This window comes from Pieris napi, chromosome Z, assembly GCF_905475465.1.
Source record: "Pieris napi chromosome Z, ilPieNapi1.2, whole genome shotgun sequence".
Taxonomy (NCBI): Eukaryota; Metazoa; Arthropoda; class Insecta; order Lepidoptera; family Pieridae; genus Pieris; species Pieris napi.
The window spans coordinates 9,328,599-9,344,923 of record NC_062259.1 but is presented as its reverse complement, the minus strand read 5'-3'; the positions used below and the strand labels follow the sequence as shown (position 1 = coordinate 9,344,923).

The 16,325-nt window shown below is 33.5% G+C and overlaps 3 protein-coding genes across 3 annotated transcripts in view; 2 read left to right on the top strand and 1 right to left on the bottom strand.

Moving 5' to 3' along the window:
- Window positions 1-378: 378 nt before the first annotated feature.
- LOC125062186 (ATP-binding cassette sub-family F member 2) lies at window positions 379-7,153 on the top strand. The gene is made up of 12 exons (XM_047667898.1): window positions 379-504; window positions 684-855; window positions 1,094-1,300; window positions 1,949-2,137; window positions 2,272-2,415; window positions 2,696-2,819; window positions 3,275-3,473; window positions 4,199-4,378; window positions 4,758-4,898; window positions 5,359-5,550; window positions 5,877-6,080; window positions 6,867-7,153. Exons 2-12 carry the CDS (start codon window positions 702-704, stop codon window positions 6,999-7,001), a joined length of 1,869 nt encoding a protein of 622 aa, XP_047523854.1. The 5' UTR covers window positions 379-504; window positions 684-701; the 3' UTR covers window positions 7,002-7,153.
- A 3,798-nt stretch (window positions 7,154-10,951) lies between these two features.
- On the top strand, window positions 10,952-14,033 carry LOC125062187 (ADP,ATP carrier protein-like). Its single transcript, XM_047667899.1, has 4 exons — window positions 10,952-11,388; window positions 11,520-11,781; window positions 13,312-13,543; window positions 13,609-14,033. Exons 1-4 carry the CDS (start codon window positions 11,199-11,201, stop codon window positions 13,849-13,851), a joined length of 927 nt encoding a protein of 308 aa, XP_047523855.1. The 5' UTR covers window positions 10,952-11,198; the 3' UTR covers window positions 13,852-14,033.
- Window positions 14,034-14,047: 14 nt separating this feature from the next.
- The window catches only part of LOC125062188 (dynein axonemal heavy chain 5), a 46,482-nt gene continuing 44,204 nt past the window's right edge, over window positions 14,048-16,325 (bottom strand). The window contains 5 exon segments of the mRNA XM_047667900.1: window positions 14,048-14,317; window positions 14,467-14,599; window positions 14,763-14,915; window positions 15,088-15,244; window positions 15,314-16,289. Coding sequence (XP_047523856.1) covers window positions 14,064-14,317; window positions 14,467-14,599; window positions 14,763-14,915; window positions 15,088-15,244; window positions 15,314-16,289 — 1,673 coding nt within the window. The 3' untranslated portion in view covers window positions 14,048-14,063.

Sequence of the window (16,325 nt, the reverse complement as noted above, 5' to 3'; positions counted from 1 at the left end):
ATTATATTATGCAAATGTACAGTTTTAACAAGGAGAATATCTAATCAAATCTTTCCTTTACAATAATAGATAAAAAAAAATGTACTTAAACAACATGATTATAGCAGATGATGACATCAAAATAGAAAAATCGAGAAAAATAGAAAGATCACAAAGATTTTTGTGTATTTGCGTTAGTGCCCTAGTACAAAGTATGTATTTGTATTTTATTTAAAATAATGTTATAATAGGTTTGTATTAAATTAAAAATATATTTAATAAATGTGACATTTGGGTCCTAACTCTATACGTGGTTTTTATACAACATATATACCATAGATTTCCAGTTTGGTCATAGCCCTTCTATTCTAGTCTGTGGTCTAAAATTTGTAGTTTATTTTTATTCTATGCTCCATAGAGTTAATTCATATTTCATTGCGAATGAAAAAAAAGCACGGATCTTTTCAAGTTTTCAAAGCAGCACGTGTAGACGCGATTCACTTTAACGTTGCATGGAATAAATAGGTAGGTTCGAATTATTAAGTTATAAGTTTTAAAAACAATCAAATTAAAATAGTGCTTTAACTGTAGAAACATTATTCGGAAGTGATTCATCTACAAAGTTTTGTCGTGCAATAATGGTGTTGGTCTATTGCAAAAATTAACACGAAGTGTTCACGTGTAAATTATTCATTTTATTGCAGTTTGATTTCTATTCAATAATGCCGTCTGACGCCAAAAAACGCGCTCAGCAAAAGAAAAAGGAGCAAGCTACTAACAGAAATAAAAAACCTATTGCCAAAATTACATCGGGCGAGCAGAATGGAACAGAAACGAACGGCACCACTAAAGAGGATCGTGAGCTCACTGCCGAAGGTAAGTTTTAGCTACGTCATACAAATTTCTGGTTTTAACTATATTTTTATGTTAATCTTATTTATACAAGATTCACCTACCAATATATCTTTTTATGGTTCCTTTACGTACTTCCACCTACTGCAGACTAATCAGTTAATCACCTAACAAATAGTTTAAATATTGTATATTTTACCTATTTGTTAGGTGATTTGATTCTGAGCTTAGCTCCAATTCAAAAAAAATTTGTCTGTTGTAGAGGCTTTATGTTTGAAATTAGAAGAAGAAGCTAAATTGAACTCAGAAGCAAGGTCCTGTACTGGTTCTCTAGCAGTGCATCCACGCTCAAGAGATATTAAAATAGCAAATTTCTCTATAACTTTCTATGGAAGTGAACTTCTCCAGGATACTTTGCTAGAGTTGAACTGTGGAAGGAGATATGGCCTTGTGGGACTCAATGGATGTGGTATGTTTATTTTGGAGAATATTTATTATTTATTACTTCTTTAAAACTTGAAGAAAGAAACTAAGGATTTAATGCTGTTTAAAGAAGTGAACAATATCTTGTATTGCTTTTTTTGTAATCAAATGGATGATTTCACTTTAAAAAACCTGTACTATCAAAGCGAATGTTTAAAAAAACAAACTTAATTGTTTTCTTAAAATAGAGTTACAAATACAAAACATTGATTTTATTATGAATAATCTGAAATAAGACTATATTTTTTTTTAATGCAACAAGTTTTAAGCACATTTGTTAGTATTAGTAGTTTTTACAGATATGCGAAATTCTATGTACATCTCAGTCTTCAATTATTTTGCTCTGCGCTGTATACTAAAACGAAATTCAAAGAAATTTGATATCTTAAGTTCAATTAACTTATTTATGTTCATTGAATAATAAAGAAAATATCTAGACAGAAGAAATTCTTAATTAATGTTTACTCTACTACTTATAAGCCACTTTTATGATAAATAGTATAAATGTTGCAAATTGCAAATGTATGTATGTTTCTCTAATATATTATGATAAAATTGAATGTTTTATTATTATAAGTATTCTATAATTTTTCCTTAAAAAGCGCAATTGTTTTATCTCTATTTGTTTCAACAGGTAAATCATCATTATTGGCTGCACTTGGACGTCGTGAAGTACCCATACCTAACCATATTGATATCTTTCACTTAACCCGAGAAATGCCTGCCTCTGATAAAAGTGCCTTACAATGTGTAATGGAAGTGGACGAAGAGCGTATTCAGCTTGAAAAACTTGCAGAGGAACTTGCTCAAAGTGAAGATGATGGTATGTTTTTTTTAAAATCAATATATTGCTGATCTATAGCATTTAATCTTTAGAATTTCATTTGCTAAGCGTATAATTTTTACCCATTGCTATTTAGTTAAGATTACAATTTTGTGTGTGACTTTTTTTAACAGAAGCACAAGAGCAGTTGCTTGATGTGTATGACCGCTTGGATGATTTAAGTGCGGATACTGCTGAAGCTCGTGCTGCTAATATTCTCCATGGTCTTGGGTTTACTAAGGAAATGCAACTGAAAGCTACTAAGGATTTTTCTGGAGGTATAGTTGGTTAAATTATTGTATGAATATATCAATAATTTTTACTGATATACATATTATATTTTCAATAAAATATAGTTTTTTCTTTATTTTTTTTATTCAGAGAGGGATATATAATATTACTGGAGGCATAAACACTTATTTAAGTTTTAGTTGATTCACTTTACCCAATAAAACACTGCAAATTAAAGTAGAACCTTGGGTTTCCAAAATATAATGTTTGATGAACCTAGACTCTAGGTCTAGACTAATACTTCAAAACTAAATTGTTCTCTTACAGGTTGGCGTATGCGAATCGCGCTGGCGCGAGCTTTATATGTGAAACCCCATCTCTTATTGCTTGACGAACCGACGAATCATCTTGACCTGGACGCTTGTGTGTGGCTGGAAGAAGAACTTAAACAGTAAGGAAAACTTAATACATATAGTGGTTATAATATAATTTTTTGTATCTTAAATAATGAACAAAGTGTTCTTACACAATTCATAATCAATCAACTAAAATGTTTATATATGTTAACGTAAAATTGTAAAAACCGTTAGATTGTAATCTATCGGTTATCGGTATTCGGTAGATTGTACTACACTAACTTAGTTATTATTCAAACTTCTTTGGTCAATTACAGATTAATTCTACTTCCCAACAATTTCATATAACTACCGAATAATAATACGTTAAATTGCAAGCAGTATGTTGAGTTGACAATCTTTCGACAGTTTACAATCTCGCGAGATAGATTACAATCTAACGGTTTTTACAATTTTACGGTGACATATATATCATATAACAAACATTTTTACCAAATAAGAAATGGATATTTACAAATTTAAATTCACATAAATGCTATATTATTTTTAGATACAAACGTATTCTGGTGCTGATATCCCACTCGCAGGACTTCTTGAACGGAGTCTGTACAAATATTGTCCACATGAGCAAGCGTCGGCTTAAGTACTACACCGGTAACTATGAAGCATTTGTGAGGACCCGAATGGAACTCCTTGAGAATCAAATGAAACAGTACAATTGGGAACAGGATCAGATCTCACACATGAAGGTACGTTAAACAACTTTGAACAGGAAATGACTGTTATAGTCGAGAGATTACGCTTCTGCTTTTCCAATACTTCGTTTTGTAGTTGGTTAAACTTTACTAGGATAATAATATTATACTCTTTAGTAATGTGAACTATGTGTGTGGTTATCGAGTTATCTTAAAGCTCCAAATAAACGAACTGTATAATATTAATAATCAGTGGCGCTAAAACCTTTTTAGGTCTGCGCCACAGTTTTCTCAACCTGTTTCATGATCATTTGTCAATCTAATAGGCATATCCTGTGCCTTGACACACGCCGTCGACTTTTTTTGTCTAAAGCAAGTAGGTCTCACGATGTTTTCGTTAAATGCGCACAAAGTCGATTGGTGCATAGACGGGGGTGAGAGTCGCATGCTGAAGACACAAGGTCAACACTGCTTAAACGATCTATATACCATACCTATATACGTCGTAATTATTAATATACGTATTATTTTAAGTAAATAAATAGAAACCTGTGGGCATTACTAGGTCGATTGCTACAATACAGTACAGTACAAAGATCAGCCTTCTATGTCTGCAAACCGTCGATTTTGGGGTCTAAGGTTTCCTCACGATATTTACCTTTACCACACAAAAGGGTTTTGATTGTGAATAGAAAGAAAACACCTCAGGGTTGAGAGGCGCGGATGAAAGGCACTAGGCCGACACTGCAGACTTATTTTAAATAACTTTTTATTTACAGAATTATATAGCCCGGTTCGGTCACGGTTCCGCAAAGTTGGCCCGTCAAGCTCAATCTAAAGAAAAAACATTGGCTAAAATGGTGGCTCAAGGGTTGACTGAGAAGGTTGTTGATGATAAAATTCTTAACTTCTATTTCCCGTCATGTGGAAAAGTCCCGCCGCCAGTTATTATGGTGCAGGTAAGCTTAAATTCATAATGTATACAAGGTATAATCTGCATCTCAAATCGTCTATGGTTTAACTTATTGATCAGTATGTTTTTTTTAATGTAATGTAAATTATATGTTATTTAAAAACTATAATCTTCGAATAGCACAACAATGATTTACAAAATATTAATAATCAGTGGCGCTACAAACAAGCAGAACATCTACGAACTATTAAAGTCTAAATCTATTCTACAGTACAGTAAAATGTAGTAAAAAAAACACGAACTTATAAAGGAACCAGAATTGTTTTTACTAGCAAATTATAATCCTGCTAATATAAATTTATATTAATAATCAAAAATTATGAATAGGCTTAATTTGCTTAATTATTGAATTGAACTTATTTCAGAATGTATCGTTCCGGTACACAGATGAAAGTCCATGGATCTACAAGAACCTTGAGTTTGGTATTGATTTAGACACCCGGCTTGCTCTGGTCGGGCCTAATGGTGCTGGCAAGTCCACTTTACTCAAATTGCTCTATGGAGATGTAAGTCATTTTAATCAAATATTTTAATACTCATAATAAAGGTGAGTAGGTCTCTCAGTAAATTAAAATGCAACATTGTCTTAATTTAAATATTTAAACATATGTAGTTAATCAAATAAAATGAGACTTAATTACTGTTAATTAGTCTACGCTTTTGTTTTAAATCCTTTTATACATAAATTAATATTATTATAACAACTAAATAATACCTGTTTGTGTCTAACTCGCATCCTTATGTTCTTCTTCCAATGACAATTCACATCTCTTTTCATCTGTATTAACTTTCTCTCAGTTAAATAATCTCTCAATTAAATAATGAAACAAGGTTAATAAGGACCAGCTATTAGCTACTTGTTCTTATAAAATAAGATGGTTAATATTAAACCAACTCGGTGGTGTATGCAACTAACAATACCAGTTTTGTAAATGACTACATAACATAGCGTATACATATTTTCAGCTTGTACCGTCAACTGGTATGATTCGTAAGAATTCTCACCTTCGCATTGGGAGGTACCACCAGCACTTACACGAGCTTCTAGATCTTGAGCTCTCGCCTCTTGACTACATGATGAAGGAGTTCCCCGCAGTCAGGGAACGGGAGGAGATGAGGAAAATTATTGGCCGCTACGGCCTCACCGGCCGACAGCAGGTTTGTTAATATATAAAGACTATAAAAAGAGAGGTATTTTACATGAACATAATTCTAGCAATATTATGTCAACTTTAATTTCTACACTGACACTACTGCTTTTACTAATTGTAAAACGTTTGATATAATAATGTGACTTAATTAACCTCAAATTTGATTACATTTGAGGTTTAGCATTAAATTTCTATTAATTTTCAAGAATTAAATTTATGCTTCACAGCAAAGATCGCATAATATTAATATTGATATATTTCGTTTGGTGAATTATTGTAACTTTAAAATCAACCAATTTTATAAATGCATTAATATTTGATTATTATTCATAGATATGTCCGATGCGGCAATTATCTGACGGACAACGGTGTCGCGTTGTGTTTGCTTGGCTGGCATGGCAGACCCCGCACTTATTGTTACTAGATGAACCGACTAACCATCTTGATATGGAAACTATTGATGCCTTAGGAGATGCTATAAACGAATTTGATGGCGGCATGGTTCTTGTTAGTCACGACTTTAGACTAATTAACCAGGTATGTATGCTAAACGGAAATTAAAAAGATATTGTTACACATATTATAACATGTCTTAAACACACCATTATTTGATCAAAACATTTATTCGATCGAATGAAAAGAAATCGTTAACTTATTATTAGTGATTTTATGTATCTCTTTAATGTAAGTTTTCTATAAATAGTAATATAATAAATGAGCCTTTACAAAATATGTTAGAAAACCTGCAATCTACTATTGGTAAAGAAAAGAAAAAACTTTATTATACACAACTAGCAAACCCGGCGAACTCCGTTTCGCCACCAGATGGCTTCGTATGTAACATTTTGTTTGGTGATCCCGCTTTTCTGTTGAAATTTTTCCTGAATTTTCTTTGCTATAAATGCCTCACGGAGCCCGAGACCTTTCCAACGAATGCAAAACCGTGGAAATCGGTTAGTGTGTTCTGGAGTTATAGCGTCAGGAAGGAAAACCCGACTTATTTTTATATAGTAGATAACAAGATATTTAGGTAAAATAAAGTGTACTAACTCCCACACTAGGATTACCTGTGTGGGAGCTACTTGTGGTACACATATTAGCTTGTTTCATGAGGCGGGAGGCACCTTTTGTGTTATATCGAAAACTATATTCAATCAGTATATAGTTTTCGATATCTCTGGGAAATGAAACTTAAGAGCTCTTCTGGGCTTAAAACGCTATTTATTCATGGAGATCGACCTTTATATATATATATATATATATATATATATATATATACATTTTTTTAAAGAAAAAACATTGCAATTGTAATCAATGTTTTAGGTTGCCGAAGAGATTTGGATCTGCGAAAATGGCACTGTCACAAAATGGGAGGGTGGTATTTTGAAATACAAGGATCACCTCAAGTCGAAGATATTGAAGGACAACGCTGATAACGCCGCTAGAATGCGAAAATAATAGGCACATTTTGGGTAACTCGGTTTTAGTAAACAATTCAGTTATTGTTAATTATTAGGAATCAAGGTCAAATCAATTCAAAATAAAACTTAACATTGCAATTCTTAATTTTTATTTTTCGATGTAATTTTTTCAATGGCACCTTTGACACTGAAAAGCATCTAAGATTTCATTTCCAATTTTTGTATTTTTTCAAGGCAATTAATAGTTTTCAGTAAGTTTGTATTTTATGAGATTACCTACACCTGTATCAAATTAATTGTTATAACTTTACCAATTTAATTCTCAACTAAGGTGGGTAAATTTAAAGATTAGGATCAACAATAGAAATGCTAAATCCAAACTAAGCCAGCTTCTAGCTTTTATTGATAAGAGAATAATTTAAATGAAAAAAATCCCTAAATGACATATTTATTAAATATTTTGCCTTATAGTATATTAACTTCTACCGCCACCATTTTTTGCAGTTGATTTTCTTTATATTTGTCAAATTAATAACACTTCGTGTTCATAGGCAAATGAAATACAATATTATTATTAATTAAATTGCCCTGAAAGATTAGTAAGAAGCTGCTAGCATATTAGCTTCATTTTAATGATTCTTGGATGTTTTTAATTTTTAACTGATTGTTATCTGAGATTTATATAGTATTGCTAGTTGCATTAGAAATCTCCAATATATGTAAAGGTCCTTAGTTGAAATAAGGAATATAAAAAAGTTTTATACACGTTTTAAATTGATTTAAAAAATAACCATCGTAAATGTACCGGTTACCCAGAGTGGTTTTAAATCCGTGTCGTACATGAAATTGTATAGACAATTATATTTTGGGATTTAGCACATCATTTAATATGTGAGAAAATGTGTATTAAAAACCACATTTAATAAAGCTTCCTTAATTAACTTGTTTATGTTACAAAACAGTGAAATAGGAGTATTATTATATTAATAGTGATATTTTTCATATGCTATGTATAGTATGGTGCAAACCACAATGTAATAGTAAATGATAGCGAATAAAAAAATGTTAAATAAAAAAAACCAGCAAAAGTGAATTATAGAGTTAAAATTAAACTGAATTTTTATCACCACTCTCTCGATATTTTTGCTTTGCTTCGAGCTGCGGCTTTAGTATAATATGTACCAGTGTTGTATAATGAAACTAGTGGTATCAGATTCAACGAATTCCTTGATTGGATTTTATTTTCATGCTTTGCATTATATTTTATATAAATAATTTAGTACTATGAATCTGATGCTTGCACTATCTATAGATATCAAGAATGTTTAAATAATAAAATAATAAAATAATAAAAATCTTTATTTTTCTCCACAATCTTACATTGATATTAACTAAATATTAAGAAACAGATATATTGTCGCAAGGAAACATTATAAGATTGTGAGAGACTGGTGACTGAACTAAGCAGGGCTTGTATCTCAGACCACCAGCCTCTCCCCACATGGTGTAAAAAGTAACCAGTAACAAGAGTAAATTATTAATAAGGACATTTTACAGATGTAACATGGAGAAAAGAGGTACCTAATTAAAATATGTAGGTGTGCAATCGCGCCGATATAACATCCGTGCTAATTATTATATATATTATTATATATATATATATATTAGTACTTAGATAAATATATATATATTAGTACTTAGATAAATAGATAACAGTACATAAATAAGTATAAAAATAAATAGTAAATCAAAAATAAGCTATAAATTGTAAGTTAGACCATTGGTTGGATTAAGTTTTCAGTCTCATCATAGTTGAGACCTTGTATGTAGGCAGTGACCTTCTTTTTACAACTGAAGGATAAGAGTAAGTGAATATTCAGCTTGCGATTTAGTTTGTTGTAAATAAAAGGGCCGAGGTAACAGTAGAAGCGGTGGGAAAAGGCAGTGTAGAGAGAAGGAAGGTGAACTGGGGGTGGGCGGCGAGCAGATCGAGAGGAAGAAGGACTAGGTTTATGTTCGTGATGCTGTTTGAGGGCTGTGTTTAGGATGAACAGTTGACGTACAGTAAGTATCTGAGCTTCCTGATAGAGGGTGAAAGTAGGGAAAAGAATGGGTTTGAATAAGCAAACTTTTAGAAGAGCCCTCTGGGCACGTTCCAGGGACAGCAGATGGGTTTTGGCTGCACCACCCCAAGTGGTGATAGCATATAATAAAACAGATTGACATAATGCTAAATACATCATTCTGACTATATGAGGCTCGGCAACATGACGAATTTTCTTAAAGATAAACATGAGTTTGCGGACTCTACCACACATATTCATAAGATGGGCCTGAAACGTGAGTCGACTATCTAGTGTGATGCCAAGATACTTAACCGTACAACCTCTCTTCAATGTAGTGCAAGAGCATGGAACAGAAGGAACAGAAGAATGTGTATGGGCAGTTAAGGAATACGGGATTAAGGCTATGGGAGGAGAATATATGGAGAAGGTAAGATAGCAAGTTTTCTCTATATTAAGAGTTAATAAATTTTGGCGCAGCCAACACGAAACGATATCAAATCCGGTCTGTGCATAAGAGAAAGCTTCCCTCCAGCTTTTTGCAGAGAAAACAAGAGCAGTATCGTCGGCGTAAGAGACCAATTTGCAATTAGGTATTTTCAGGGAACACAGATCATTCATGTACACTAGGAACAGTTTAGTCCAATACAAATCGATTGACCAATCATTCAGTGTGATCTAGAAACTAACTGTGTATACACGCTAGTAGTCTCAATAAAGTGATTAAATGGATTTTTGTTTGTTTTATTTATATTTTAGTGGACCTTAATTATTGTTAGTTTTATTTCTAACTAACCCGGCGAACTTCGTACCGCCTTACAGAAAATGAATGTGTTACAAATAATCTGAAGTATAGAATAAATACACAATAAATTAAGTTCACTATAATCACCGACTTGCAATAATCAACATTACAATGTGCCTTGATTTATTGTATAAGTACCGAAATAGCATGATATATTTCTCTTAGTTTACACAAAAAAAATTTCTGAACACGCATAAATATTTGACAATCAATATCAATCCTTTTAAAAGTTCAATTATTGACATTCTTCATTTTAAAAATCTAAAATACAATGCAATTATTTAATTATTGTGGTTATATAATGTCGAGTCGAAACCCTTATTTTAATACGATCTTTAATTTGACGGGATGAACATGTTTGACAGTTATGAAACCCTTAATAAAAAAACGTTACATTTTGAGCATGACTTTTTATTTTTTTCAATCAATATAACTTTTTCAATGTTCAAATATTATAACACTATTTTTCTTTTTTCGAACAAACCCGACTTTGTTAAGATATCGATATATATGTATTCAAATTCTAAGTATCTAATTAACAAAAAGCAAATAAAGCCAAGGAATGTAAATTAAAAATCGGTTGATAATCTTTACTAATTATAGGAGAAAATATGCATTACCAATATATTTTAAAACTAGCTTAAGTACGGTGATCTTCTTATCAGGGATAGAAGGTTAAAACAAAAGATGAAACAGATACAGAAATGTGAGGCCCAGACCTAAAATTTCGAAACGCCACTGTATTTTTTTAAATTGTCACACCACCAACGCTATTGATACCGCAGGGTACCTACAGCTATATACAGATAAAAGTTATGGTAGCATTTAGTTCGTGCTACCGGGACGTGCAGTTCAGTCATGATCGCTAGGATGACTGCTCGCTACGTAGAATGAGATATAGAACACAACCGTCTCTTATATAAAGAAGCAGAACAATTGAGAGAGATGTCGCGGTCGCGTCGCTACCACCAAAAACATGATAGAGTGGCCGCTAAAATCCCAATGCTAAAGAGGTTGGATCTTGAAACTGAAATAGATTGGCCTTAACAAGAATAATATTTGTTAACATCCAAGAAGAATTTAATATAATTAAAAGTCTATTGTGAGGTTCTAATTTTAAATATAACGAGAAGAAAATTTGTTACTTTTATCTCAATAATCTGTCAAAAGTTTGTGTGAAAGAATTTTTACAAAAATAAATTTTTACTAGCTGGAAAATTAAAATTTATTCGAGAGTTAATCAGGAAGATGGTATTTAAAAGTTCAAAGTGTAGAAATACGTTGTGAATGTAATACGTGAGTATTGCTTCACACTTAGAAGTTGATTCGTTGATATTACAAGAAAAGCTAAGTATCGGACAGCAATATGTCAAAAGATGCCAAAGATGGGAAAGGGAAGAAAGGTCCTGAAACAAGTGCATTCATGAAGGACTTTATCGCCGGTGGAGTTTCCGCTGCGGTGTCCAAAACCGCCATGGCGCCTATGGAACGAGTCAAACTAATTCTACAAGTACAGCACGTTTCAAAACAAATCGCAGAAGATAAAAGATACAAAGGTATGATTAGATTTTCTGATTGGACGAATGATGAATGTGTAACAGACGCAAAAATGTACTAATACCCTCTGAATACAACTGATCACTTCAGGCCTTAAAAAAATTATTTCCTATATGATTATTATTTTCAGGTATCGTTGACGCCTTCATCCGAATCCCTAAAGAACAAGGAATCGGTTCTTTGTGGCGAGGAAATTTAGCTAACGTAATTAGATATTTTCCGACGCAAGCATTGAATTTTGCATTTAAAGATGTTTACAAAGGCATGTTCTTAGAGGGTGTTAATAAAAATACACAGTTCTGGACGTATTTTGCTGGTAATCTAGCCTCCGGCGGGGCAGCCGGAGCGACATCTTTGTGTTTCGTGTACCCCTTAGATTTTGCAAGAACAAGGTGGGTAATTTTTTACCTTCTCACAAGTAAGTAAGAAATAACAGTGCACGGCTAGACGTTTAAACTCCGCTTGTGCACTAAACAACGATGAAGGTGAAGAAAATCACGTAATAAAATAAAAATTACGACTTTTAAATCGGTCGCCCGTATTGGGGGTTGCGGGGGTGGGTAGGGGGAGTAATCACCCCCCACCAATTTCAGGCGCCTTAAATAACAAAAAACAAAAAAGAATATTTCCTAACCTAACCTACCGTAACTTTTTTGTATCGTCCTCAAAATCATCCTCAAAAGCCGGTCGTCTACCAAGCATAGAATTCGTTGACGGCTCAGGTTCTAAATCACGTCCACATCCACTATTTCCAGACGCCATCACAAGAAATCAGTGTCTAGTATGTATGCCAAAGTCGTACAGAAAAGCAAATCAGTCCGAGTCCAAAATATAGACAAGTTTCAAAAATTGCAAATGAAGTAACGCACATTTACGTAAATATAAAAAAAACTTAATAAGTAACGGATTACTAACGGATATTCTGCGCTTTCACACACGGTTCTGTCAAAATCCACATTCGAAATGGCCGTTTGAGTTTATAAAATTAATAGGGATGTGAAAAATAATCGATTTTTATTTTTTTTTAAAGTTTAAATCGATTTTTCTATTCGATATTAATATTAAAAATAATTGAAAATCAATCATAGTTGATCGGTTTCAGCCCTGCGATTCTGTAACTCACTTTTCGAACTCACTCAGCGGTTTTCGCATCGGCGGTCGCTCTCAAATCAGTCGTGAAGCAGTCATTTTATGATTTGGCATTCTGAAAAGGTGGGATCTTGTAGTTTATTGTTTATCAGAATGCCAAATCATAAAATGACTGCTTCACGACTGATTTGAGAGCGACCGCCGATACGAAAACCGCTGAGCGAGTTACAGAATCGCAGGGCAGTTGAACAGTTATTTAAAAAAATATGCATGCGTGGATAGTGGGGTGCTCTGATTCGGTTTTGGGTAGATACTTTTTGGATAATTTCAAAATTTCCGGAACCCTACACTTATTGAAACGTGAAGTTTGAAATCAATTATTTGTCAAATTTATTTTTTAATGGTTACATTAGGTTCAACTTTAAAATTAACAAATGAGGAAATAATCGATGAATAAAAAAAATCTATTATTTTTAGTCATCGATTTTTAATGCTAAGAAACAATCGATTAATTTACCGATAATGTCACATCTCTTATAACCAATAGAAAAGTAGAAAATGTTGGATTGTTTACAAATTTCAATACATTACACATTACACAATCATTTTTAATACTTAGACGCACTTGGAGGTATTCCAATCAAGGTCCCCCGAGACTCCTGCATAATCAGTATCATCAAATTCGGGCGACCGATTTCAAAGTCCAACCCAATTACATTTCTGATTTTGTCTTACACAACTTTTCTTCGCCTTCAAATCTATAAAATTATTGATCTTAGACCCAATTTGACTGAAGTTGGTCCTAAAGTTCTTTTATACTTTTCTCTTGATAGATTGGCCGCTGATGTGGGTAAAGGAAAGGCAAAAGAGTTTAATGGATTAGTCGATTGTTTGATGAAGACCATGAAGACTGATGGCCCAATAGGATTGTACCGAGGGTTCGTTGTCTCGGTACAAGGAATAATTATTTATCGTGCCACATATTTTGGGCTGTACGATACAGCTCGAGGAATGCTCGTTGATCCCAAAAATACTTCAATATTTGTGTCATGGCTCATTGCTCAGGTAATGTCCTTACCATTCAGGTTTGACCTATTTGTGTGTTGGTTGCTAATGATTCAATTTTACAGACTGTAACTACGATTGCCGGTATTACCTCGTATCCTTTAGACACGGTGCGGCGGCGTATGATGATGCAGTCCGGTCGGCCAGTCAATGAACGACTATACAAAAATACGCTACATTGTTGGGGTGTTATACTCAAAACAGAAGGGGCGGGAGCTTTCTTTAAAGGTGCCTTTTCAAATGTTCTTCGAGGAGCCGGCGGCGCCTTCGTACTTGTTTTATACGATGTGATTAAAAGCCATCTTTAAAATGCGGTTATCGGAGTGGCAATTTTTGGAATACACATTTATAAAAATCTGGTTGTCTTGTATAACGATGATAGTGATGTTAAATTGTGAATGTGGAGATGGTGTTGTTAGGGTTGGCAGGAAAACCCGTTGTATTTTTAAATCATATTCTTTATTCCCGATAAATAAAATATTTTCAGTAATTTTAATTTTCATTAACCTTATATCGAGTTTTATTTTATATCACATAATAGTGCTACACCTCTTAATGTCCAATGCCTTGGGTTACTGTCGGTTTCAAAATCTATAGAACCAACATATTTTGCGTCTGTCCTTTGTGGTTTTCTGTATATAGGACATTCGTAAAGCCGAGGATCTTTTCCAGCCGTTGTATTTATAGCAAATATATAAATAACTGGCATTTGCTCATATAGAACTTTAGGTTTGGATTCTATCAACTTCCCTGTTTTCCTGTCTAGTGAAGCTCCTAAAAAAGTAAAGTTTTTTAATGCATGAGACTGGCACAGTATGTTTACATGATCATTTTTGATCATCAATGATCCAAAGATTAACGTGCTGATTTACTAGGAACTCCAAAGGGACCTAATCTACATTGTGTATCCGTTGCAAACTTACCTTCTAGAAATAAACCGTATACATAAACTCCTTCTGTGGGACCTTCATGTACATCTTCTCGATTTAACTTCGTTATAAGATTTTGTAACACTACTGAATCCAAGGCCCATCCCTTATGACTGCGTGTCACTTCCTGGAAAAGTCTTAAATTGTTAGTCCAGCTTCGTCGAAATAACATAATATAGCATAATACAAAAAAAATCATGGTTGGTACTATTGTTTACTACAAATAACTTTCTAATTAAAGGAAATAAAGGCTGTGATGTCAACATGTGTTTATGTAGAAAATGATTTACTTGTCTCATTGCAGTCAGGAAACCCTGAGGGTTGAAGAAACCTGTCATCCAAAATGTGTTAGGTCGACCATTACGCAACCATATTCGATATTGTTGTTCACGTTCTAACAGCTCAGTGTACCAAAAACCTAATGTTGCTGACTCCCAAGATACCTGCAGCATAAAGTTATATTTATATTACACAGATTATATTATACTATTTTAGTGTCATAAAGCGTAGAGTTAGTGAATGGTCAATTTACCTAGCACATAAATCGAAATATTTGTGATTTAATGAGGAGCTATGCTTTTATTGCTTAACATAAACAGTTATAATTACAAGTACCTTTAACCACTGAGTTGGTATGCGTGCATCATACATAGCATCCAATGATTCTCGTAATCCTTGACTCATTACTATTGTCCCATCTATCGCTAATTTAAGGTCGCAAAGTGTTGTGTATACAGTTTTAATAACTTTTTGTATACGATCTATTTCTTGCCTGTAGAATAATAAAAATATATTGTAAGATGATGTTGTAGCCAGAAATCCTATAAGTAGAAAGATCTACCTTAAAAATATATTCATCGGCAGGAAAGCACCCATCTTTTGGAGAGCTTCTCTTACTTCAAACGAAACATATTGCTTAGGTAATTTCTCTAACATATCTTCCGCCAACCGATACACGATACTTTCTCTTGTTTCTCCCCCTTGACTCCCTCCTTCCTTTGGCTGCACACTTAATATCGTATCTAAGATATCTTTTGCGCTATTAATTTGGTATGTTATATCTGCATTACCGTGTAAACCAAATACCTCGGGAGTGTCTGTTAATGGTAATTGATTGATATAATCAACGTATCCTTGAAGGTTCCTGGTTTGTGGAACTTTATATCCTTTATAGAATTCGAAACCAGGACGTAAAAGTACGTCACAAAACCATACATTTGTAAAAGTAGTGAGAAGGCGTTTATCAAAATCATCAGTAACTCTTCCACCATATTGTACTTCACCAAGCATATAACATATTGTTGGCCAGGATATACCCTTTTTCGGATCGATTTCATCCAAGTGGTTTTGTATGAATTGGACACTTGCTGCATAATCTGCTTGGTTAAATTCATAAGGAATATTCCAGCCCAATGGTCCAAATTTCCTTCTCTCCTGTACTATAGTATGTAAAAATGCTACGGCATATAGAAGCGGTGGCCATTGAGACAGAGAAGAGTAATCCAGGGTGTCCTGGGTAATATTTTGATACGTTCGCTTCATACTGGCTCTTATTCCTTGGGGAGGTTCGTTCGTAAATTTAATTGCCATTTGTAGTAATCCTATCGGAAAATCTGGGTGAACCTCTGTGGTCAGCCAGAGACGGAACGAATCCTGTATGTGTTCTGTTTCAATTAAAGCATCCATTGCTTCCACGCAGAATGAAAGCGATAAATGTATGTTTTGCAGTAATACCCAACCTCCTTCGTTCATGGAGTCTGAAATCATTTTTCGTGCAACAATTTCTTGGCCTTGTCCCATAGAAACAGCCTTCAGAACTGAAAAATAAAGAAAAAAAAAATGGATAAGTGGCA